At 53.2% G+C, this 16,457-nt stretch overlaps 1 protein-coding gene across 1 annotated transcript in view; it reads right to left on the bottom strand.

Annotated features, from left to right (window-relative positions):
* Positions 1-16,457, bottom strand: part of LOC103533482 (collagen alpha-1(I) chain-like) — a 50,999-nt gene that overhangs the window by 20,354 nt on the left and 14,188 nt on the right. The window contains exons 2-14 of the mRNA XM_030461486.1: positions 14,167-14,314; positions 13,270-13,428; positions 12,608-12,803; positions 11,402-11,545; positions 6,492-6,804; positions 6,013-6,380; positions 4,849-4,893; positions 4,471-4,590; positions 2,211-2,249; positions 2,055-2,108; positions 1,286-1,339; positions 796-903; positions 75-128 (exon numbers count right to left, since the gene is read on the bottom strand). Coding sequence (XP_030317346.1) covers positions 75-128; positions 796-903; positions 1,286-1,339; positions 2,055-2,108; positions 2,211-2,249; positions 4,471-4,590; positions 4,849-4,893; positions 6,013-6,380; positions 6,492-6,804; positions 11,402-11,545; positions 12,608-12,803; positions 13,270-13,428; positions 14,167-14,314 — 1,802 coding nt within the window. The remainder of the gene's footprint in view (positions 1-74; positions 129-795; positions 904-1,285; positions 1,340-2,054; positions 2,109-2,210; positions 2,250-4,470; positions 4,591-4,848; positions 4,894-6,012; positions 6,381-6,491; positions 6,805-11,401; positions 11,546-12,607; positions 12,804-13,269; positions 13,429-14,166; positions 14,315-16,457) is intronic.

Below are 16,457 nucleotides of genomic sequence, written 5' to 3' on the forward strand. Positions count from 1 at the left end.
TGGCTGCTAGGCATGAGGTGTAGGTGCTGGGATGGGCTGGGACTGAGTGGTGCCCTCAGTCAGAGCCAGTTTACCTCTTCTCCCTTCTCTCCAGCCATCCCCTGGTCACCCTGGAAGCCCTGCAGCCCCTAGAGAGAGGGAGGAAGGAGCAGGGTGAGCACTGGGGGATCTACAGCATCTCCCACCAGCTCCAGCAGCTCCAGCTCTCCAGTGTGTGCTGCTGGGGGGATGCTGGGAGCCCCAAACCCCCCAGCATGGTCCAGTCCCTGTCTCCATCCTCCAAAAGACCCCTGGCAAAGCTTCCAGACCCAGGAGCATCAGGGCATTGCTGCCATGGGGCTGGAGGACCCCAGGGACCACCACAGCACCAAGAGCTCCAGAGCTTGAAGGCTCTCCAGGCACTCCACAATTGCTCTCATTTTCCTTTTTTCCCCAACCCTCCCCAACCATTTTCTCCTGTAAACACAAGGAGCAGGTTGAGGTGCTCAGTCCCACCACAGTGCAGGACCTGCAGCCCTGGGCTCATCCCCATTGCACCTCAAAGCACATGTGTGATGTTCTACAGGTTTGGTTTTTGTTTTTTTTTTTAATGGAAGAGATGAACCTCGAGGCAGTAATCCAGGGCTGCCTGGGTTTGTAGGAAGAATTAGGAAGAATATTTTAGTGAAAGGAAACACATAGACACGAAGGGCAGCACCATTAGGAACCCTTCTCTCCTGCCTGGAGCTCAGGGCTGCAGCTTCCTCATCCCAATCCTGGCCATCTCCTGGCCCTGCCTGCTTGCCCATGGCTCACCTGCTCTCCTGGTAGCCCCCATGGCCCAGTTTTGCCATCCAGGCCAGGGGAACCATCTGACCCAGGGTAACCCACACGTCCTGGCAAGCCCTGGAGCCCGGGTTTACCCTGGGGAGAAAAAAGCCAAACCCATAGGATTAAAACCTCCACCTCATTGTGAAACCCTCAAAGGAATCTCTGAGCTCATTGCAGCAGCGTCTGCTGAACACCCAGGAGCTGAGGAGGGGATCTGGGGTGCAAGGAGAAGCTCCTGAGGCTCTGCAAGTGTTGGGCTCATGGATCTGCTCAGGTTCTCCAACCATGGCCACAGGAGAGGCCCAGGAAAAGCAGGAGGCAGGGAGGAAACAAGAGGAGGTCAAGCAAAAGCCTTCTCCATCTGCTTCCTGGGTCTGGGGATTGCGTCCAAAGCCCCACACCCTGTCCCACACCCCCAGGACAGCCTGCACCCCCCCAGGGTGGGCTCTGCATTCCCCCCAAACACCCCACTCACCCTGTACCCCTGCTGCCCCTTCTCTCCCGGCTCCCCCGGATCTCCACAGGGTCCCTGCACACAAACAGGAACCAAAGTCAGCAAACAGGACCCCTGGGTTCCATCCTGCCCCACGCTGCATTTGCCACCACCCCGCAGAGCTCCAGGGGCTCCATGGCCAGGGCAGGTTTGGAAGCAGGGACAGAGGTTGCTCCCCACTGTTTTTGGTGTCCTACAGGAGGTCAGGATGGGCAATCTCATCCTCATTTCACTTGTCCCCATCCAACAGAGGGGCAGGGATCCAGGGAAGCCCAGGGAGCTGGTGTCAGCATCACCTGGGGATCATAGGATCCCAGAATGGTTTGGGTTGGAAGGGATTTTAAAGATCACCCAATCCCAACCCATGGTCAGGGACCCCTCCCACAGCCCAGGGTGCTCCAAGCCCCATCCAACCTTCAACACTGCCAGGGATGGGGCAGCCACAGCTTCTGGGGGCACCCTGGGGCTCAGCACCCTCACACCAAAGAATTTCTTCCTCATGTCCAACCTCAGTCTCCCCTCTGCCAGGTTAAAGCCTTTCCCCCTCATCCCATCACTTCGTTTTGGTAAAAAACAAATTTGGCTTCTTTGAAACCCAACCCCCAGCCATGCCATGGGGCAGCAGATCCTTTTGGGGCAGCAGATCCTTTGGGGCAGCCCAAGAGAGCTGAAGGTTGGGGACATGGACCCCAGGCCAGCAGGGGTGGCAGTGGGGACAAACAGAGGGGATATTGGGGCTCTCCTTACTTACAGGTGCTCCTGTTTTCCCTGGGTGTCCTGGGGGCCCGGGGGCTCCAGGTTTTTTCTGGATTAAAAAGAGAAATCTTGGTAAAATGAAATCTCAGTGACCAAGTGGTTGGAGGGAGGGGAAGCTGGGGTGGAGGAAGATGCTCTCAGCCACACTCACCGGCCAGGCTGCCTGCAGGAGCTGGTAGAAGGGGGACTGCTGAAAGGAGAATGAGGACAAGGGGAGAAAAGTGTGAGAAATAACAACCTAAATCCCTTTTTGCTGGCTTCAACATCCTTTGTTCCTGTTGCCTCTGATACCAGAGGAGAGGGAAGGGGAAAAGCCAAGGCTCTTGTTAAGGAAAATAAACCCAACTCTGTCAAGAGCTGGGAACATTCCCAGTGAGGAGCAGGGGATGGATGGGTGCATTTCACCACCCCTGACCAGGCAGCTCTGTTCCTGTCAAGGTGATCATGAGTTGATCACAGTGCCCAAATGTGGGCAGCCCGGCCAGGGCCATGCTCCTCTCCTCCAGCCAGTTCTCATTTCCCAGAAAAGCTGCTCACAAAAACCTCTTTTCTTTTTTCAAAATTTCATTTGGAGGGGGGAGTGGGTGTTGGAGCGTGGCCAATGCTTCTGCCTTGTCTCAGGAATCAGTGAGCTCAGATTCACTCGGGACAGGATATTATTGCATTAAGCTTTGAAAAATAAAAAAAAAAACCTTAATCCAACCTTTTAAAAAGAAGAGGGGGAGGGAAATCCCACAGGAGACGTGAACTCATGTTTCAGAGCACCAGATGCCAAGGAGAAGGGAGAGAAATTAATTGCCCTTAGCAATTTCAGGGGGGAATGGTCAGCACTGTGCTGGCCCCAGCCCTGGGCAGTGGTGGGATCCTGGCCAGGAGATGGGCAGCACAGGGAGGAAGAGGAGGGGAGGGAGTGATCCCTGGATGGATCTGACCTCCTCTGGAGCTCCAGCAGAGCCCAGGGCACAGCAAACCCTTCCCAGTGCTCTGCAGAGGGCAGGACATGTCCTGGGCATGGTCCTGGACACCCAACCCAGCCCACCTTGTGACCCCTGCCCCCCCAAACCCACCCCCTGGCCATGGCCACCAAGCCCCCCCCGTGGCCACCAAGCAGTCCCGAGATGCTCAGCTGTTGCCCTTTCAAACATCAGCAGCTCCCTGAAGTTTTTCTCCTTTTTGCCCCCAGCCATGTTTTCCTTTTGCTCTGAACTTCCCATCCCCCTTTCCCAGCCTGGCCTCCTGCTTATCAAGGTGTTGGGAGAGATAAAAAGGACTCCAGAGCTGTGGGTTCAGCTCCCTCAGAGTTCCCCGACACAGCCAGAACCTGAGCAGCTCCTGCCCCGAGACAGCTTCTTGGCAGAGCCCTCTCTGTTAACATCTTGTGAGCAGAACAGGGCTCGGGGCAGGATTGCAGCGGCCTTAAGCTGATTTTGCTGAGTTCCCAGGAAGAGCCAAGGCTTTTTTCAGAGGGAAGGAGAGGGAGAAGCTGCTGAGCACCCCCAGCACCCATAACCTCTCTGGGCCAGTCACCCAAGTCCCTCTCTTTCCCCATCCATCACCCCACATGGCAGCCCCCAGACACAGAGGTGGCTCCTCTGACTTTCATCTCCAAAGGCTGAGCCCAGAGCAGACCCCAGGCTCCAGGACACCCCAGGACACAATCCCTGGCTCCCCCTCCAGCAGCACTGTGCCAAACCAACAAATTCTGGGGGGGCTGCAGCAGCAGACAGACCCCCACCCCCTGCCCCCCATCCTCCCAGCAGCCAGGGCTCAGCTTTTCACCCTCCTGCTTATCTCCCCAAAGATTCCAGCCCAGCCCATGGTTCACACTCCCCTTTTCCTGCTGCTGGGGTCATACAGACACAGACACAATGGCCCAGCAAGGCTGTGGGGTGCCCCACGTCCTCCTCTCCAGACACTGCCTTCCCCTCCAGACTGGCACCTGGCCAGCAGCACTGGGACAAGAGCCAGCAGCCAAAAAAAGAAAGAAAAAAAAGCCCAACAAAGCCAAGAGCTGGGGACCAGGACCCCCCCTCCCAGAATCCCTCCCAAGGCAGAGCAGACCTCCTGCTCCCCCCAGCATTCCCAGCACCCAAGCTGGGAAGGTGGTGGAGCAGCAGGGAAAGAAATCCTGCTCTATGGACACATCCCCAGGTATGGAAGTTGGGGAAGAACAAAGCCTGAGGTCCCTTCTCAAATTCAGGCAGGGAAAAAAATTAATGCAGTTCTGACTGAGCAAGCAGGGAGCATCAGCAAATCTGCACAGGGCAGAACCATACATCTGGATTTGTCACACAGATGTTCACCCCAAAAATCCCTCCCTCCATCTCCCCTCCATCCCTTTCCCTCCATCTCTCCTACCAGTCTGCCCAGTTGCTGGCAGGGAGGTGTTGGTGGAGCCCCCTGACACTCACCATGAACATCTGCCAATCCTCCCTGGAGTTCCTCCAGAGGATGATGCTGGGGACCCCAGGGATGCCTGTAGGGCCTGGGTCACCCGGAGGTCCCATCCTCCCCACAGCTCCAGGGTAACCCTAGGAGGACAAGGGCAGCTCCTTAGCACCAGCTGGGGGGGAGCAGCCAACAACAGCTCTGAGCAGGGACAGGGCACAGCCCTGGCTTCAAACCAGCTCTGAAGATCCCAGTAACCCCAGGAGCAGGGGAAGCAGAAGGAAGGAGCTTGGTACCCAAACCATCCATGAGATTTGCCCCCTACCTTCCCATCCCATCCCATCCCATCCCATCCCATCCCATCCCATCCCATCCCTCTCCATGTTCTCCTGGATACTCACTTTGTCTCCTTTGGGTCCCACCAGTCCACGTCTCCCAGGACAGCCCTGGAAGGGGGAGAAGGAGGAGAGAATTCAGTAAAATGACTGCTCTGGCAGCAGAACTTCACAAACCCACACCACCTGGCACCAGCAGCTCAGATCCAAGTTCCTCATGTCAAGCCAGAGCTGCTCGTGCTGGGGTTTCCACCCAGGATGCCCACCACCAAGAAAAAACCCAACATCTTGATGCTTTCTGCCAGAGGGAAAAGCAATTCCCTCCTGGCCAGGTTCCCCTCAAAGCCCCTGATGGTTCCTCCACTCTTGGAATTTTTTCATCCTTCAGCTTCTGTTCTTTTTTTTGCCATTTTCTTCTATTTCTGCAGGCAATAGCTGCAGCAGAAAGGGGATGGCTCAAGAGGGATGCCAGCAATCCTAAACTGAACCCTACAAAGCCTGGTTCAGTGATGATGGATTTAGTGCCAGGTCCCTTCAAACAGAGTTGGAACCTCAGCTGGGTCTGGAGATCTGTCCTGCAATGCCCAAAGGGACCCTTGGGATATCCCAGACCTGTCCTGCAGCACCCAGCTGAACCCTGGGGCATCCCAGGTGGCAGATGCCTGCCCAGAGGGGGAGGAAAAGGTGCCTGTGGTCACTCCTGGCATTGGTCCTGGGTAGATGAAATGTAATTTTCTAGAGGAACCACTAAGAAAAATGTAACCAAATCAAGAAAATCATCTTGGCAGAAGAAATAACCATGGGAAAACACGCAAGAATGTGTTTTAAGCTACTTCTCAATGAAGACTGATGACCACAGCTTTATCTGCTCTAAGTTCCCCATTTTTCTGAATTTCCCTTTTTTTCCCCTCCTCCAAGGTTTGGAAGAGATGGTTTGGTCCCACTCTGAGCCCCTCTGGGCAGGACCAGGATGAAATGGAAAGCACCAGTGTGGTCAAATGGCTTGAGAGCATCTCCAGGGCAGTGGGGAGCAGGGAATCACCTCCTCTTCTCCAGCTGAGAGTGAAGTTTCCTCAGGGACATCAAAAAACCTTCTTGCAGGGCCAGGATGGTGCACAACCCCAGGTTGCCCACTCTGAGGAGGTTTCCCTGCCCAATTGCCCAGGGTGAGCTCTGTGCCCACCACCCACCCACCCCTTCCCTCCTCCAGCCATTGCCCCTCCAACTCACCGGCAGCCCTGGGGGTCCCGGCAGCCCTGGGGGTCCTGGCTTCCCATGTGCCACCAGTGAGTCGGGGTGCCCAGGGTGGGCAGCACCATCCCCAAGCCCTGTGACATCAGTGCTGGCTGCCACCAAAGGATGCTCTGGGACACCCATCCTTGGCCCTGTCCCCAGGGATGCTCTGGGCACGGTTCCTTTGGGGGCAGCTGCTTGGTGTGCTGCTGAGGAGAGCTTGGCCAAGGCCTCGGGTAAGTCCAGGTGGGTGATGGCATCACCAGATTTTCCAGGTGAGAGCCAACGCTGGGTGCCCGTGTCACCCATCAGCTTCTCAGTGGTGACATTCTCCTCCTGGGGGTCAGAGGCTCTCCCTTTCTTGGCTGCTCGCTGTGTTTTGAGGAAGGGTCCTAGGCAGACAAAAGCCCCATCAGGTACCCAGGCACAGTGATGCTGTGCAGGAGAAATGGAAGAAAACATAATTATGGACTCACCAGAGCTCCCAGCCACCCGTGGGCTGCTCCTGCCAAGCCCTGGCCTGCCAGGACTGGTGATTTTGTTATAAGTGGAGTTCAAGAGCTCAAAGCCTTCATCCTCAATAGAAAGGCTGCCCTCCTCCTCCTCTTCCTCTTCCTCTTCCTCTTCCTCTTCCTCCTCCTCTTCCTCTTCCTCCTCTGCTGATGGGATCCCAGAAGCAGAGGCTGCAGTCAGGGTGGATCCATCAGGCTGGAGGTTGGGGGGCTCCTGGGCATCCTCCCCCATCCAAGGCAGCCCCAGGGCCAAATCAGAATTCATGAGCCTGGAGTGCTGAAAAAGAAGAAAAAAACCCAACAAAATTTGAAGTTGCCACTTCCATCCCCCCCAAACTCTTCCCTGCCCAGCACCAGGGCACAAACTCTGCTGTGGGGCACAAAGCACCCAGGGACCACCAGCCCCAGGCAGGACCCCCAAGCCCTGGGGCAGCCCTGCAGCAAGAGGCAGCAATCCTGAGCCACCAAGAACCCCAAATTCCCCCTTCTCGAGGGACAGGAGCCAGCTGTGGGGGTGGGACAGGGACTCAACCTCCTTCTCACAGCCCCACCACACCCCTCCCACCCCCCCCCAGTTTTCACCCCCCTGCGTGTCAGATACTTGGAGGCCAAACCACAGAGCCCCAGGGGTGGGTTGCTGTGAACTCCTCCACCTCTCTCAGATGTACTGGCAGCATTTCCATCAGCCTGGAACGTTCACCACCCCTGCTCACGCTCCCACCAAGCTCCATGGGGCAGGGACAACCCGGATCACGGGACCAAGAAGGAATTGGTGGGACTTGAGCCCTGTCTGGTGTCACTCAGCTGGTGACAGTCTGCAAGGAGTCACTAGAGGGAGATGCAGCCCCACATTTGCCTTGGGCTGCAGAAGGGGAGCAGAGAGGTGTAAGGAGACATGGAGCATCCTTCCTCTCTTCCTTCCCACCCTTTATTCTGTCTCTTCTTGTCCATTCTTTATTCCTATCCATTTCTTGGGTCCAGTTCTACTCCACACCATGCACCCAAGGTTTGTGCTTGCTGGGGAGCACCCAAGGTGGATTTGCAGGGACAGCAAGTGGGAAGAACAGCAATTTCCCTGCCAGAAATGGGGATTCTGCAGGTAGGAACCCAGTGGAGCACTGGTGGGTCAGGGTCTGTCCAAGCCCCACTTCTGGGGGACCTTGGGAGACTGTGGTTCATTCTGCATCAGCTGATACTAAACTCCATCCAGAAAGCAGTGCTTTTCCAGCAGAGTTTCACTGAAACTTGTGCCAAAGGGTAGAAAATAACCAAGGCAGGAGCACAGCCCAGGGGGACAAAAACCATCCCAGCCCTGCCAGCCGTGGTCTCCTCCAACCCTGCAGGACACCCAGAAACCCCCAGATTTGAACACAGGATGCAAATCTCCAGGGAAACACAGATATTAACCCCTTGTGCATGGGGGGCAGAGGGACCTGCAGGGAGCTGGGTCACCCCCTCTGCCCAGCAGAGCTGATTCTCTGCTCACCTCCAGCTCAGGAAGGGCAGAGCTGAGCCTGGGGCAGACCTGGAGACTCCACAGACTGAGGTGGCCTCAGCTCTACCCCCAACCCCCTCACCAGACACACAGAGCTCATGCTTTGCCCATAGACACCCAGCTCTGAAATCAGCACCAGGACCAAGTGTCCAGGAGTTTTCTGCACAGGGAGCATCCCCAGGGTGGGCAGGGACCTGTCCAGCTCCCCAGGGCCAGCAGCCAGGAGATGCCTGCAGGCTTTCTGGACATTTTCTCATCTGCAGTGTTGGCTGCTGCCATGGAGACTGGCTCAGCTTTCCCTGGGCTGCCATCTGAATGCCTGGAGCAAAAAAGCTCAGAAAACAAAAAAATAAATAAATAAAAAAATCAATGGCCTGTTGCATGGGAGCCTTTTGTAATTCTGCTGTTACACTGCTCAAAAAGAGGAACCACCTGATGCCCAGACGTACCTGGAAGTCCCAGGCAAAGAGGCTTCATAGGTCCCATCAACTCAGCTCTAAATTCCTACACACTGCAGATAAGAGGTTTGGGGTTTTGGGGGGGTTGTTTGCTTTTTTTTTTTAAATTCAACTTTGATGTCTGGCATGGGAAAGGGCTGTACTGGCAACTCTCCCCTGGTGAGCTCAGGGCAGATGTCTCCAAGCTGGGAGTTACTGCTCTCCTGGGCACAAGTCATCACGACTGAATTATATTGCTTCTGTGTAAACAGAACAAAAAGCCAAAATCAATAGCATGCAGACTTGCTCCTTTAAATAGGCCAAATCTGGAGAAGAACCAGCTGAGAAAGACAAATTGTGAAGTGCTTGAAACAGCTCAGGAGTTGTCAAAAGCCTGAGAGCTGAGGCAGAAGGTCTCTGGGTTTAAGAACACCCCCAGACTCTGGGTCTGCACAAACTAAAAGGAGCCAATAAAGATGAGAAAAGGGAAGGGGAAAAGAAAAGGAATTGGCACATGAGAAACAACACAGAGTCTTATGATTTATAGAAAAATCACAGAAAGTTAGGGGTTGGAAGGGACCTCAAAAGGTCATCAAGTCCAACCCCCCCCTCCACATCGATTTGGACACGGAAAATAGATCCAGGAGGGAGCTCTGACCCCACCAGGTCCCCACCACAGCAGGGTGGGAGGACAGAGCCACATTTCTGTCCATGTCGGGGACAAGCCAGATGACACCAAATTCCTTTCCATCCCAGAAATGCCCAGGAAGTCTGGTTCCTCATCCCATCCCACCCCTGTCATTGAAGCTCAGAAGTGTTAAAATCAGAGGCTCTCCCAAAAATGAGAGCTGACTTTGGCTCTGAAATCTGGGGAAGCTCCAGGGGGCTGGGAAAAGGCTTTATGCTGTGCCAATATGCAATAAAATAAAATAATTTAAAAACAACACCAAGACCAAGGCAAACAGGAGGCCTTGAGTAATTACAGACCTGTTCCCTCAAACCCAGCCCAGGCAGAAGAATAGAGCAACCGATATGGGGCTCATTAGCAAAGAAACCACAGATAATGTAATTAGTGCCAGGGTTTTGAAAAGAGCAGCCTTGTAACTAACTTGGTATCTTGCCTGAGGAGATGAAGAGTGGTTTGTTGACAAAGATAACAGCCTGGATGCAATGATCCCAGGTTTCTGCAGGGCTTTTCCAGTTGCTGAGGCAAAAACTTCCTAAATGACAACCAGGTTAAATCCTAGCTTGGAGCAGAGCTGCCTGCAGGAGCCCAAACAATCAGCATGATGCTCTGTCCTCCTTTGCAGCTAGGTCAGGTTGGGTAAAATGTGTTTCCAAGCTTAGTGTCTCCTCTCAGGAAACACATTTCTGTTACTAGAAGCCTCTTCTAGCCAGCACACAAAGCTCCAGTGTGATTTCCAAGCTCAGGCTTAGAGAAAGAGAATTTTAAACTATTTTTTTTCTCCCCAGCATACTGAAGCATCAAGCCCCTGGGAGAGGTTTGATCATGGGAGAGTTGAAAAACTGGAGCTGGAAGATATTGAAATGAAGAAGATAAAAACTGTGAGCCTTGCCAGCCCATTTCCCCAGGAGATGTGATGGTGGTGAGAGACACCCTTGGGAGCCATACCTGTGCAGAGGAGTCCTGGATCTCATTGGTTTCCTTTGGCACCTAAAGAGTTGGGGAGGGAAAGAGGAGAAGCATCACTGCCCAGGGACCTGCATGAACCCAGGTGTGTGCTTTTTGGTAGCTCCAGGATTGTGAGCCCACAGCATGGGGAGCATCCAGGGAATGCATCCCAGCTGCTGGGAACCCATCCCCTCCCACTCCCAGTTCCTTCCCCTGACTCTGCTCTCTCCCAGCTCCTCACCAGACCACCAGAAAGGTTCATGCCAAACACTGAGGTCAGGCTCTTGTCCCTTTCCCAGGAAGCTACAAAGCCCCTGGAGTCACCTTGTCTGGAGAGATGAGGAGTGTCCCTGGACCAGCTCCCGAGGAAAGCTTGGATGTCTTTGAGGATTAACTGTGTGACCTCAGCTTTTTGGTGCAGATATTGGTATTGAAAAAATCCTAAATACTATCCTAAAAATAAGGTCTCCAGAAGTTCCATTTTGCAGCCACACTGACAAGACAGAGGAGAAAACCTTGGGAAGGACAATGCCCCAAAAGGTGCAAGCAGGAATCCTGCTGGTAGCAAGCAAGGATTCCAAAGGGATGGGTAATCCTTGAGTACAGATCTCACCTCCTCCCAAAAGCAAAGCTGCAGCTGCAGCTTTACTCAAGAGCTGCTCAAACCTTTCCTGTGTTAAACAGATGAGCACATGCAGCCAGGCACACCCCAGGCTCACTTGGGCTCAGAAAATCTCCCTCTAACTCATTCTCCCTTTGCACCAAACTCATCTATGACTTGAAGGGAGGATTTGGGTGAATCGAGAAGAACCACCCCATATGCTGGCCACCATCTCAAGTCAAACTGGAGCCACAAATGATTCCGGGCTGCATTAATGCCCTGGGTTGGTCCTCTCATTGGAATGACAGAATTATTTTGGTTGGAAAAGAACTTTAAGATTATGAGGTACAACCCTTCCCCCAGCACTGCCAAGGGACAAATCCGTGTCCCTCATCCCCACATCTTCAGGGCTCTGAAACCCCTCCAGGGATGATGGGGACTCCAGCCCTGCCCTGGGCAGCCTGGGCCAGGCCCTGACAACCCTTTCCAGGGAGGTTTCCCCTCAGCCTCCTCTGCTCCAGGATCAACACCCCCAGGACCCTCAGCTGCTCCTGGGCAGACCTCTGCTCCAGACCCTTCCCCAGCTCCATTCCCTTCTCTGGACACACTCCAGAGCCTCGATGTCTTACACCAAATCATGTCACCAAAGAGAAGTTTGTGCCAGACACCCCCAGATGTTCCTGACACCCCCAGATGTTCCATCCACACCTTTGGCCAGGCTGGTGGAAGTTCTCCCAAGGAACCAAAGGAGTTGAGGTTGAGGGGATGCCCACAGGTTGGGCTGTAGGTGTTGCAGTGCTCATTGGCAGCTGCTGGGTCTCCCATCACAAAGGTCAATTGCTGCAGAGCACCCTGGGGAGAGAAAGAGACAGAAACCACAATTTACCCACATTCTTCCTCCAGAGCAGAGGGAAAGGTCTGGGGTGGGAGCCTCCAGCCTCTCATCACCAGGGAGCTCTTTACAGGGGGGTTTAGGCAATCAACATTCAGTTCCCATCTTCCAGAGCTGGATGCAAAGATCCTGGGAACAAAGGCTCAGAGTCAGAGCCAGGAGTGTGCAAGATCTTCTGGAGATCAGTAACAGTGAGGTTAAATAACAGGAGAGGATTTAGAAAGGAGACAGGGATGAAGGACAGACTCAGGCTCCCAGCACAGAGCAGCAGACAGAGGAGGAAGGGAAGCTCAGGATAAAAACTGGTAAAAAAAAAAACAAACTGATAAAAAAGGGCCCCTCTGCCTCCCTAAGCTGTATTCACATTTTCTTCACTAAGCTCAGGAGATGTAGAGAGTAGCACAGCCCCACTGATGCTCAAGCAGCTTTTCTGCATGACACAACTTCCCAGAGGGAACATCTGAGCATGGCTGAGCTGGAACTTGCCTGCACATGCCAACCAGGGACAAGGAGAGAGGCAGGAGAGCTTCAGACTGATGGCACAAACCAGGGGCTGGGCTCAGAAACACCTCTTGGGCTTTATCTGTAAGAGCTCAGTCTGTTGATGCCCTCAGTTTCAGGTTTGGGGTTGACCATCAGATGTTCCCACACAACCTGAGAGCCTTGAACTTTGCAGGCACTGTCACAAGGCTTTGATCCACTGGGAATCCTTTGCTTGTGAAGTCCTCAGAGAAGGGACTTCTTCTTCAGCACACCCAGCTTCATGCTTTGCATGCTGACTGCAGAGATGATTTCCAGACATGTAGAAGTCAGAGCCCACAGAAAGGACGAGCGTAACTCTAACTTAGATGTCTCTACTGCTGCCTCTTGTGTTGCCCTGACCCAAAAGCAAAGACTTGGCACAATTCAAACCCTTTATGAAGCTCACCCTCCCCAGCCATGAAAGTAAAAGCTGTGTTTTCCTAAAGGATGGAATTCCCTCGCAGCCTCACTTTGGAGCAGCCCATCTGCCCAGCTCTCACCTTAAAGGGGGTCTCAAAGGATTGGATCAGGCCTCCAATGATGATCAGCCCCTCGGTGTTGATTCCCATCCCAAAATAATTGGACCAGCTCACTCTGTCCACCAGCCGACAGTCCACATGCAGCTCCAGCCTCTCCAGGGAGATGCTGAGGGCAACTCTGTGCCAGTGCCCATCTCCAAGAAAGGAAACTGGGAACCTGCATGTGGCAGAAGAAGAGGCACAACATGAAATATGGGCCTTGAGCAGGATGAGCCTTCACCCTTACCAGCTCCCAGGGTCCCTCAGGGATCCATCTTTAGGACAGAACTGGAGAAATCAGCTCTACCTTCTTGTCACAGTAAAAACCATCACTTCTCTTCCAGCATGGGAATGCCCACGGATCTGAGCACAGCTGCAGCTACCTTCCCAACTTCTGGGAAGTTCTTGGCATTCGTGTCTCTCCCTGCTTGATTTATCTCCAGGTATCTGAACATTTTTGCTCTGCATCATTTTGACTACCTGGGCAACCAGGTCTCAGGAGAGGGACATGGCCTCAGTTCAGCCAAGGTGAGGTTAGAGCAGAACTGCTCAAAGCCCATGGTTGGAACCCTCAACTCTGGTCTTGGGACTAGAAAAGGAAGCACAAAAAGGCAGAAACCCCCCACCCCCGAGCTGGAACTTACTCATAGTGCCTCCTCCTGGTGGTGACAAAGACCAAGGCAGATGGGTTGATCCTGATCTGGAAGAGCACTTGGCTTCGGTGGCTCAGGATGGTGACCAGGCTGGTGTCCTCCTGCAGGGAGTACCTCAGCTTCATCAGCACACTCAGCTCCTCTGAAAACCTGGCAGAAAGAAGCCACACATGGCATCCTGCAGCAGCTGCATGAACCCTCTTTGGACAAAACCCACAAGTCACAGCACAGATGAACTCAGCAAGAACAAAGAATAAATTTAACAACCTAGAACAAAACCATGAGCAAAAAACCACCCAGGCTGCCAGGTCAGAGAAGAGCAACCCAGCCAAAATCAGCATTGCCCAGGTAACCTTACTGGGTACCACCTCAGCAGGGGTTGTCTCTGATTTTTCCATGGGATTCCTGCCCTGCCTGCTGCTGAGACTGGATGGTGACCCAGCTCCCTCACCTGGATGGTGACCCAGCTCCCTCACCTGGGTGGTGACCCAGCTCTCTCCCCAAGCCCATTATCCCTCTCCACAGCCAGCCAGAGCCCCATGTCAAGGTCCAGCCTGGGCTGTGCCTTGGCATCAATAATGCTGATGGATGTGGCTCTGCTGCCTTTCCTGCTCCCTCCAGTCACTTGCTGGAGCAGAGAGGTCTTCCTCATGGGAACACCAAGAAAACCCATTTCTGGGAGTGGTCAGCCAAGCACCATCTTCCCTGCACTCAACGAGAAAGATGGAAGAGAAGGAAGAAGCACTGAGCTCATCAGAGCACCAGGTGGGTGTGTGACCTTCACGTCACTATGGAATGGGTCTTAAAGTAATCCCCCAAGCCTGGAAGCATGCAGGAGATGATTTTGGACACCACCACCCCAACCCCATCCCCCTGAGGGCATCCTACCTGTCCCCAAATGCCTCCCTGGTGGGGATGTTGAGGGTAGCATACTGCCCGATCTCCAGCATCCTGCAGTTGGCTTGATCATGGCCCAAGGAAATATTGCTGAGGTCCTGAGCATGGGAAGTAATTTTGTCCATCAAGTTAACTTCATCTGCATTGGGGGAGAAGAAAGAGATGCTCAGTAGCTGAGACACCTTCATTAGAGGCCTCTGATCTCTTTGTTCTTCCTATCAGACAACAGATAAAACCTGGAGGAAGAAGAGAATGCAATTTGGGGAAATTAAAATAATTCAGAAATTCATGAAACTCAGACCACGCCAGTCACTCACATAACCTGAGAAGCAGCCAGGTGATAGTTTTGAAACCAAACATGTTTGAGGTCAGTGTCCCAAACACATGAAGGGCCATTCCTTCCCCACCAGTGGGGGCACCTTTATGACCATACAGTTGGGATATTCAGGATTGTAACACAAAGCCTGGGACACAAATGTCCTAAAACACAAACCCTGGATCAGCTGGATACAGAAAACGCTTCTCGGCCCTTTCCCAAGTTTTCTCATCAAAGTTTGCCCAATTTCAATAAAGAATTAGACCAAGGAGTGAGATGAAGTGACCGTGTCCTTCACCAAAGTGGGTGTCCTGACCTCCCCTCTGCCCAAAGCAGGGCTCACTGCTGTGACATGGTCAGGAGCCCATCAGGAGCAGTGCCACACAGTGTCCCTACCCCAGAGGGTGAAGGACCCAACTTTCAGAGCTCTGCTGTGAACACCAAATAGTTTGGAGCAGGTGAGAGCCTCAGCTCTGGGCTATTTGTCAGCACCATCACTTCAGTCCCATGAGGAGCTTTTATCCCCCTTGGTGAACAGAAACACTCCCTTCCCAAGTTCAGACTTTAAATAAAGATTCCTTCAACTACAGAAATACCTGAATTTAAATAAATAAATAAATAATAGTTCAGAACCAAGTTTCTTGTTCCCTCCCATTAGGGAAACATTAGTTGCAGACACCTGGCTCTGCCCAGACACTGCTACAACCTCTGAGGCACCTAAAGCCAGGGCCCTTCTCATCCCCCCGAGCTGCTGGGCAGGGTGACAATAACCCTGTCACCTCCAAGGGCTGGGGACAAGGGACAGACCCAGAGCAGCCCTCCCATGGGCCCAGCCCTGCAGGAAGGGTCTGGAATGATCCAGACCCACATCCCCTTTCCTGGGAGGGTCTGGAAAATCCCATTTGGTGACTTGTCAATGGGAATCCTGCCAGCACCGGCTGCACCAGCATCTGCCGTCACTTGGGAAGCATCCAGGCTCTGAATTGACTCTAATTCCCACTGCTGATGAGGTGTGAGATTTATCTGAGGGCAGCTGAACAGCCTCGGGCATGCTGCAGACCCCAGAGGAGACAGAGACAGGGTACAGGTCTGCTGCTCTGAAAAATAACAAGTCAATTGAGCAGAACACCACTTTGATCCCATTCAGATCCCACTTCTGCCACCACCTCCCCAGGAGGGTTTTGCAAGGGGAAGAGCCCTGTGCTAAGCAGGAGGGGAGGGAATGGGGTCCTGCAGGAGACACGGACATCTGTGGGGAACTGGGACTTCATCTGGGGCTTCCCCAGCTCCCCAGCTGGACACAGCATCCACACCTTCCCAAGAAATCTGATGAAAAATATCCTGGCAGAAATCTCCTTGTGAACACAATGCACTTCAAACTCTGAATGTGGGAGCCTTCTACACCACATCTAGAATTCAATAATAATAAAGGCTTTCCATGTTAAGTGATGGAAAAAAAAAAAGAGGGGTTTACACTGCAGCCATCCATGTCACCTCCTGGGCCACCTTCATCTCCCACAGTTCCTACTCCCCTTGTCACCTGGCACCACAACCCAAAGGAGATGAGGTTTTAGCCCTGGGCAAGCATCTGGCAGGGATGGACCTGCAACCAGAGGGTTATGCAAGAGGATTTCAACCTTCACCTCCCTGCTCGGGAGAGCAGAGAGAATTTGGGTTTCACCCAATGGCTGCAAGCTGAAAGGGACAAAGCCAAAGAAGGAAGAAAAAGGAAGGAAGAAAAAACCCCAGAAAAAGCACATTTCTCAGGGTGAATGTTGTACCTATTAGTGGAAGAGTGAATGCAACCACCCACCCACAGAGAGGACAGAAAATCTCAGGGAAGAGAAACCTTTTCAGAAGACAGAGCCAGCCATACACATTGTTTGGACAGGAAAAGTCAGAGCACAGGTTTCTTTTCAAGCTCATTCCACAGATCTGCAGGAGTGCTGCTGCTCCTTTGTGCTGC

This window comes from Calypte anna, chromosome 17 (genome assembly GCF_003957555.1).
Source record: "Calypte anna isolate BGI_N300 chromosome 17, bCalAnn1_v1.p, whole genome shotgun sequence".
Taxonomy (NCBI): domain Eukaryota; kingdom Metazoa; phylum Chordata; class Aves; order Apodiformes; family Trochilidae; genus Calypte; species Calypte anna.